The 9,540-nt window shown below is 47.4% G+C and overlaps 1 protein-coding gene and 1 long non-coding RNA gene across 3 annotated transcripts in view; one reads left to right on the top strand and one right to left on the bottom strand.

The window, feature by feature from the left end:
• Positions 1-400: 400 nt before the first annotated feature.
• On the bottom strand, positions 401-4,356 carry LOC130275840 (uncharacterized). Its single transcript, XR_008844920.1, has 3 exons — positions 4,262-4,356; positions 1,157-1,736; positions 401-622 (listed from the first exon to the last, which is right to left on the bottom strand). It is a non-coding gene; the product is annotated as an uncharacterized LOC130275840 (long non-coding RNA).
• Positions 4,357-5,366: 1,010 nt separating this feature from the next.
• The window catches only part of BICD2 (BICD cargo adaptor 2), a 126,290-nt gene continuing 122,116 nt past the window's right edge, over positions 5,367-9,540 (top strand). For both annotated transcript variants that reach the window (XM_056524351.1, XM_056524350.1), the window contains exon 1: positions 5,367-5,775. In XM_056524351.1, coding sequence (XP_056380326.1) covers positions 5,503-5,775 — 273 coding nt within the window. In that variant the 5' untranslated portion in view covers positions 5,367-5,502. The remainder of the gene's footprint in view (positions 5,776-9,540) is intronic.

The raw sequence follows: 9,540 nt of genomic DNA, 5'->3' as shown, positions 1-9,540 counted from the left end.
AAAGAAGCAATCCGATTGGTTGCTATGGGCAACTGGTCAACTTATTCTCTGCACAGGTTTGGATAAATTTCCCCAATTGTTTTAATATTTTTCTGCATTAAAGCTCAACTCACAGGTTTCCAAAACGTTTTAAAGGGGTCGGTCAATATATGAAAAACGTAGCTGATTTTTTTTTTTCAAAAACAGCTCCACATTTAGTCCAAAGTTAGTAAGGTTCCTTAGCCCCATTTATTATTTAAATAGAATTGAGGTGAAATACCATAGACAACCCATGGACAGGCATTGTAATGTTTTACCCCTTGAATCAGTGGCGTACATAGAAGAAAGGGGGCCCCTTAGCTAATCGAAATGGGCCTCATATTATTGTGTCTGATTTTGCCCCTAGGGCAGAAAGGTCTGGTGTTTATTTCTTCTTGCTTTCCATGACCCATTGGTCAGTATCCCTCTCCATTATTTCCCTAAAGAGAGGAGTTTCTTACCAATAGAAAAAGAATGGGACCAACCTGGACGGGGCCCCCTATCTCCAAAGGCCTCTAAGTAGTCGCATGGTCTGCCACTATGGTAAATACACCCTTGCCTTCAATGGCTTAAATGCTTAGTTCTACAGATAAAAGTAGGGTTACTGCAATACAAAAAAAAAAAAAACAGGTTCAATGACAGGCACAATTTCCATTGGGTATGATCATCCCTGCAGAGTAGGCCAAAGGTTATTCACGATCAGCCCTACATTAAATGTACATTAGGCCAAATAGTTCAACCTTACACAGGAAGTTCTGTTTTAGGGGACATTCAGCATATATTGTGACCCCCCCCGCGATCTCCTGTACAGGGACGCGGCATTGCCACAGCTAATGCATGTGTCGTTGACCTACAGCTCTATGGGAGAGGCGGGGATGCATGAACGCTGCATCTCCGCCTCTGCCACAGAGATACATGGAGGGAGCGTGTCAGCCACGGCGTCATGCTGCGGCCAACACACCTCCTGCACGAGTCGGGGCCCCTTACAGGAGATCGCAGGGGTCCCAGCATTCGCCCCCCCCCCCCCCCAATCAGACATATATCCCCTATCCTGAATATACAAAAGAGAACAGGGTGCGCGCCCCTGGATGGAACCTGATGGATGAGATAGTGAAGAGCCCAATCAAAACGCACTCACCTATGCGAGTTGTGCGAATGGAGGCACAACACTCAATGCGCTTGATCAGGAATCCTGTAATCGCGGCTGCTGCGGCTCCCAGCGTCCAGGCGCAAATGTAGATAAAAGGAGATCCAAGAAAGGGAGATGAATCGCGCTGCCACAAGAAGTATATATAGGTAAATTTATTGCACACAAAGGATCCACGCAACGCGTTTCAAAGCCTTTCTGGCTTTTTCGTCAGGCGTGGTCTGAATATAGGGGATAAGTGTCTATGGCTGCAGATCTCCTCAAATGGGGTAAAAAGCGCTTTGGTGGTATCCAGATCAATATTGACATAAAAAACATGGAAATGTAATCGGGGCCTTTATAAAGAAGTAAGAATTATAAACAGGCTTGACAGAAGGGATCTGGAAGGAGCAGGGTGGAGTGTTTTTGCAAGTTGTAAGTGTAAACATTTTGCATTGTCTTTTGAGCCTGGTTAATGGATCCCTCTGTACCCTTGGGGCGGTCATTTCTCCTCATCTGCAGCTTGACCTGCCTCTGCCTCTGGCCTGGGGATCCGATGACAGCCGACTGCCGCCACATGTCTCAGCCTCCTCTATTATGTACATTTTCAGCATAACAAAGAGAAAACAAGGAAACACTATAAAATGGAAGATTCTGTTCGGAACAAGGTTTTTATTCACATTATTATCAACAATGGGGGAGATTTATCAAAACCTGTCCAGAGGAAAAGTTGCCCAGTTGCCCATAGCAACCAATCAGCTCGCTTCTTTCATTTTTAACAAGGCCTCTGTAAAATGAAAGAAGAAATCTGATTGGTTGCTATGGGCAACTGGGCAACTTTTCCTTTGCACAGGTTTTTGATAAATCTCCCTCAATATTTGTATTGATTTTCAACACAAAATACTAAGGGTGCGTTCACACTACGGAATTCCAGCGGAATTCCACGAGCGGAACTCCGCGAGCGGAATTCCGCGGTGTGAACTTAACATTAGTGTGAACGGGTCTCCGCGAGACCCGTTCACACTGCGGAATTTCCGCGGCGGACAATTCCGCCGCTGAAATTGTTCCGCGCAAAGAAAGAACATGTTCATTCTTTGCGTGGATTCGCGAGCACTGCATAGCCGTCAATGGTGACGACTCAGTGCCCCGCGGCCCTAGCCGCGGGGCACTGAGCCGTCACCATTGACGGCTATGCAGTGCTCGCAGAATCCACGCAAAGAATGAACATGTCCTTTCTTTGCGCGGAACAATTTCAGCGGCGGAATTCAGCGAGCGGAGATTCCGCAGTGTGAACGCACCTTAATACTCAGTCATTGACATTATTAGAATATATTTGAAACACAATGTAAGTTACAGATACCTGGTACAGCTACATAAATTAGGACTAAAACTGGTTATGTTGCATGTAATTTCTAATATTAAATACAGTTCATCACGATCAACTAGGATCCGATTATGGCGGAAAATGTCTCAAAAAGTTCCTATCGACAGGATCAAAGGTGACAGGCAATCTCCAGCTGGGCCTGCCATATACCTGCAACGTCTCTCTGCTCCCTTAGGTCTTTCATCCTTCTATTCAAAGGAAAAAAAGGAGCCGACATATTACAAGCCTAGTTTTTTAAACCCGGATGTAGCTAAAAAAAAGGGTTTATATATATATATATTCGCTATTTTGATATTTTTGCTAGGATCAAACCAGTTCTTTTCTTCTTCATCTTTTATAATCTTTCTAAAATAAAGCCTTGTTATCCTCTATAATGAGTCGTCTTTCACATTTCTTTCAGATGGAGTTTATGTGCAACATTTAGGGTCATAATGGAGATTGGCAGGCAATGATTTCTAAGCATGCCAAATAAGTTCTATTGCATTTGAGATGAGATAGAAATCTGTACTTGTAAATACACCCTAAAAGCGTATCTGTCATTTAAAAAGATTTTTTTTTAAATCTACATCCGGATCTACTTTTAGCTAAGGTCAGCTTATTCAAGTTTGCCACCAGGTAGAGGTCCAAGCTGAACGATCGCTAAGGCCTGGTTCACACCGCTGTGCAAGAAAGATGTACCGTATATACTCGAGTATAAGCCGAGTTTTTCAGCACGATTTTTTGTGCTGAAAACGACCCCCTAAGCTTATACTCGAGTGAACTCTCCTCCTGTCAATCCCTTCTCAGTGGTCTTCAACCTGCGGACCTCCAGATGTTGCAAAACTACAACTCCCAGCATGCCCGGACAGCCATCGGCTGTCCGGGCATGCTGGGAGTTGTAGTTTTGAAACCTCTGGAGGTCCGCAGGTTGAAGACCACTGCGGCCTTCGTCATCATCCAGACACCCCCTTTAGTTTTCTACTCACCTCCCCTCTGTGGGAAGTTAGGGTGAGCTGGTCCGGGCTGCAGGGACCGTCCGGTGGGGAGGGTTAGTCGTTCCAGGCTGTCCATTTTCACTCGGGGGGCCCTCTTCTCCGGGCCCGGACTAGTGATGTTACCTTGACGATGACACACAGGGACGCACATGAACGTCCCTGTGCGTCGTCGTCAAGGCAGCGTCACTAGTCCGGGGCCGGAGAAGATTGCCCCCCGGTGAAAATAGACAGCATAGATGGCCCGGACCAGCTCACCCTTCCTTCCCACCGAGGGGAGGTGAGTAGAAAACTAAAGGGGGTGTCTGAATGATGACAAAGGCCGCAGTGGTCTTCCACCTGCGGACCTCCAGAGGTTTCAAAACTACAACTCCCAGCACGCCCGGACAGCTGGGAGTTGTAGTTTTGCAACATCTGGAGGTCCGCAGGTTGAAGACCACTGATGAAGGGATTGACAGGCGGTGATGATGAAGGGGGGGGGGGGGATTGTGACGGGGCTCTGGATGATGACAGGGGGGGGGGGATGATGTATTTCCCACCCTAGGCTTATAGTCGAGTCAATAACTTTTCCTGGGTTTTTGGGGTGAAATTAGGGGCCTCGGTTTATATTCGGGTTGGCTTATACTCGAGTATATACGGGTACTTCCTGTGGTTGAAAATGATTATTACACTAATAATAAGTCACAGGGTAGAGCCTGCTACTGAAGTGTCTGGGATGTAAATGCACAGTGCCCCTCTCCCCTAATAAACTGTTATACTGACCCCTAATGAATTGTACCACAGTCCACATCCATGAATTGTACTATAGTCCCCATCATAAAGAGTACCATTGTCCCCATAATGATCTGTGCCATTGTCCCCATAATGATCTGTGCCATTGTCCCCATACTGATCTGTGCCATTGCCCCATAATTAAAAGGTGCCAGTGTCCCCATAATGAACTGTACCCCTGCCCTTAATGAACTGCGCCAATGTCCCCATATTGAACTCTGCAATTGCCCCATAATGATCTGTTCCTATAATGAAGTTTGCCACTGTCTCCCAATGGACTGTGTCACTGTGCCCTGTTTCCAAAACTGTGGCTCTCTACCTGTTGCCAAAGGCTGTCCAGGCATGCTGGGAGTTGTGGTTTAGCAACAGCTGGAGGAACCTGGTTGGTAAACACAAGTCTACCGCCTTGACCTCCAAACTGTGATCCTTTAGCTGTTGAAAAAACTACAACTTCCAGCATTCTCGGACAGTCCGGTTAGGAAACACTGATGTAGTACTTAGGTTTGCATACTGGGAGTTGTAGTTTTGAAAAATCTAGAGGACCACAGTTTGGAGACCACCGAGCTACATCATTGTTTGTGGCTTTCTAGCTGTTACAAGACTACAACTCCTATCATGCCCTGACTGCCTACTGGTGATAGAGACATGTCTTAATCTGTGGCTTTCCCGCTGTTGTAACACTATAGGACATGATGGGAGTTATCCCCACAGGCTGGGGAGCACCGAGATACATTCCCTACATTAGTGAAGAATAAACCTAGGAGGCACAATACGCCTCCTTAATGTATGTATTATGTGAGGCAGACGCCCTGCTGCGGGTAGGTCTTCTAGTATAACCCAGTCTTCCCCCAGATCTCTGCAGGAATAAGCAAACATCGCCGCTTCCCTAAGGCTTTGATCATCAAAAGCCCATGTGTGCCTTGCCCCTAGTCGTGGACGCCTTCCAGCACCATGTCTCTACTGAGCATGCGTCTTGCCCTTAGCGGCTCGTAGGGAACGTCTACCAAGTGTCCTTTCTCACAGCACATTCCAGACCGTCCCTCCTTACTGACGTTTTTCGCGTGTCGCCGTGTTTCCTTGGCGGACTTGTCAGACGCTCCCCGCTTCATACTCCCAGTCATAGGGGTTAGGCTCGCATTCCTGCCAGTGTCTGCGGCGAGCGCCGGGCGCAGGATGCGGGGGAGCACCCGGGGATAAGATTTGGGGTGCAGGGAGAGAACCCCGACATATTAATGACAGACGTGAGCCCTGCACCCCACCCAGGGATGGCGCTCCTCATGGAGGAGGATGAGTATGACAAGCTGGTCATGCAGTCGGGCTCGGACTGGCTGCGGTCGGAGATTAGGAGGCTGTTCCGGGAGCTGGGGGAGACCACCCGGGAGAAGATCCAGGCGGCCGAGTACGGGCTGGTGGTGCTGGACGAGAAGCAGCAGCTGAAGCAGCAATATGACGAGCTGGAGCTGGAGTACGAGACCGTGCGGATGGAGCTGGAGCAGCTCAAGGAGGTGAGATCACTGCACTACTGATGTCACTGCACTACTGATGTCACTGCACTACTGATGTCACTGCACTACTGATGTCACTGCACTACTGATGTCACTGGACTGCACTACTGATGTCACTGGACTGCACTACTGATGTCACTGCACTACTGATGTCACTGCACTACTGATGTCACTGCACTACTGATGTCACTGCACTGCACTACTGATGTCACTGGACTGCACTACTGATGTCACTGCACTACTGATGTCACTGCACTACTGATGTCACTGCACTACTGATGTCACTGGACTGCACTACTGATGTCACTGCACTACTGATGTCACTGCACTACTGATGTCACTGGACTGCACTACTGATGTCTCTGCACTACTGATGTCACTGGACTGCACTACTGATGTCACTGCACTACTGATGTCACTGCACTACTGATGTCACTGCACTACTGAGGTCACTGCACTACTGAGGTCACTGGACTGCACTACTGATGTCACTGCACTACTGATGTCTCTGGACTGCACTACTGATGTCACTGCACTACTGATGTCTCTGGACTGCACTACTGATGTCACTGCACTACTGATGTCACTGCACTACTGATGTCACTGCACTACTGATGTCACTGGACTGCACTACTGATGTCACTGCACTACTGATGTCACTGGACTGCACTACTGATGTCACTGGACTGCACTACTGATGTCACTGGACTGCACTACTGATGTCTCTGGACTGCACTACTGATGTCACTGGACTGCACTACTGATGTCACTGCACTACTGATGTCACTGGACTGCACTACTGATGTCACTGCACTACTGATGTCACTGGACTACTGATGTCACTGCACTACTGATGTCACTGGACTGCACTACTGATGTCACTGCACTACTGATGTCACTGCACTACTGATGTCACTGCACTACTGATGTCACTGGACTGCACTACTGATGTCACTGCACTACTGATGTCACTGGACTACTGATGTCACTGGACTACTGATGTCACTGGACTACTGATGTCACTGGACTACTGATGTCACTGCACTACTGATGTCACTGGACTGCACTACTGATGTCACTGCACTACTGATGTCACTGCACTACTGATGTCACTGGACTGCACTACTGATGTCACTGCACTACTGATGTCACTGCACTACTGATGTCACTTCACTGCACTACTGATGTCACTGCACTACTGATGTCACTGCACTACTGATGTCACTGCACTACTGATGTCACTGGACTGCACTACTGATGTCACTGGACTGCACTACTGATGTCACTGCACTACTGATGTCACTGCACTACTGATGTCACTGGACTGCACTACTGTTGTCACTGCACTACTGATGTCACTGGACTGCACTACTGATGTCACTGCACTACTGATGTCACTGCACTACTGATGTCTCTGGACTGCACTACTGATGTCTCTGGACTGCACTACTGATGTCTCTGGACTGCACTACTGATGTCACTGCACTACTGATGTCACTGCACTACTGATGTCACTGGACTGCACTACTGATGTTACTGTACTACTGATGTCACTGGACTGCACTACTGATGTCACTGTACTACTGATGTCACTGGACTGCACTACTGATGTCACTGCACTACTGATGTCACTGCACTACTGATGTCACTGCACTACTGATGTCACTGCACTACTGATGTCACTGGACTGCACTACTGATGTCACTGGACTGCACTACTGATGTCACTGCACTACTGATGTCACTGCACTACTGATGTCACTGTACTGCACTACTGATGTCACTGCACTACTGATGTCACTGCACTACTGATGTCACTGGACTGCACTACTGATGTCACTGGACTACTGATATCACTGTACTGTACTACTGATGTCACTGCACTACTGATGTCACTGGACTGCACTACTGATGTCACTGCACTACTGATGTCACTGGACTGCACTACTGATGTCACTGGACTGCACTACTGATGTCACTGGACTGCACTACTGATGTCATCAGTGCACTACTGATGTCACTGCACTACTGATGTCACTGCACTACTGATGTCACTGGACTACTGATGTCACTGGACTGCACTACTGATGTCACTGGACTACTGATGTCACTGGACTACTGATGTCACTGGACTACTGATGTCACTGCACTACTGATGTCACTGCACTACTGATGTCACTACACTATTGATGTCACTGCACTACTGATGTCACTGGACTGCACTACTGATGTCACTGCACTACTGATGTCACTGCACTACTGATGTCACTGCACTACTGATGTCACTGCACTACTGATGTCACTGCACTACTGATGTCATTGCACTACTGATGTCACTGGACTACTGATGTCACTGGACTGCACTACTGATGTCACTGGACTGCACTACTGATGTCACTGGACTACTGATGTCACAGGACTGCACTACTGATGTCACAGGACTGCACTACTGATGTCACTGGACTGCACTACTGATGTCACTGGACTGCACTACTGATGTCACTGGACTGCTCTACTGATGTCACTGGACTGCTCTACTGATGTCACTGGACTGCTCTACTGATGTCACTGGACTGCACTACTGATGTCACTGCACTACTGATGTCACTGTACTGCTCTACTGATGTTACTGCACTGCGCTACTGATGTCACTGCACTACTGATGTCACTGTACTGCACTACTGATGTCACTGTACTGCTCTACTGATGTCACTGCACTGCACTACTGATTTCACTCCACTACTGATGTTACTGCACTGCACTACTGATGTTACTGCATTGCACTACTGATGTCACTGTACTGCACTACTGATGTCACTGTACTGCTCTACTGATGTCACTGTACTGCACTACTGATGTCACTGTACTGCACTACTGATGTCACTGCACTGCACTACTGATGTCACTGCACTACACTAGTATTGATGTCACTGTACTGCACTATTGATGTCACTGTACTATTGATGTCACTGTACTGCACTACTGATGTCACTGTACTAATGATGTCACTTTACTGCACTACTGATTTCACTGTACTATTGATGTCACTGCACTACTGATGTCACTGCACTACTGATGTCACTGTACTGCACTACTGATGTCACTGTACTGCACTACTGATGTCACTGTACTACTGATGTCACTGTACTACACTACTGTCACTGTACTGTACTACTGCTGTCACTACTACACTACTGCTGTCACTACTACACTACTGCTGTCACTACTGCTGTCACTACTACACTACTGCTGTCACTACTGCTGTCACTACTACTCTACTGCTGTCACTACTACTGTCACTACTACACTACTGCTGTCACTACTACTGTCACTACTACACTACTACTGTCACTACTACACTACTACTGTCACTACTACACTACTGCTGTTACTACTACTGTCACTACTACACTACTGCTGTCACTACTACACTACTGCTGTCACTACTACACTACTGCTGTCACTACTACTGTCACTACTACACTACTGCTGTCACTACTACTGTCACTACTACACTACTGCTGTCACTACTACTGTCACTACTACACTACTGCTGTCACTACTACTGTCACTACTACACTACTGCTGTCACTACTACACTACTGCTGTCACTACTACTGTCACTACTACACTACCGCTGTCACTACTACACTACTGCTGTCACTACTACTGTCACTACTACACTACTGCTGTCACTACTACTGTCACTACTACGCTACTACTGTCACTACTACTGTCACTACTACACTACTGCTGTCACTACTGC

This window comes from Hyla sarda, chromosome 6 (genome assembly GCF_029499605.1).
Source record: "Hyla sarda isolate aHylSar1 chromosome 6, aHylSar1.hap1, whole genome shotgun sequence".
NCBI lineage: Eukaryota > Metazoa > Chordata > Amphibia > Anura > Hylidae > Hyla > Hyla sarda.
Note: the sequence above shows the minus strand (reverse complement) of the source record. Positions and strands in the feature narration are given on the sequence as shown.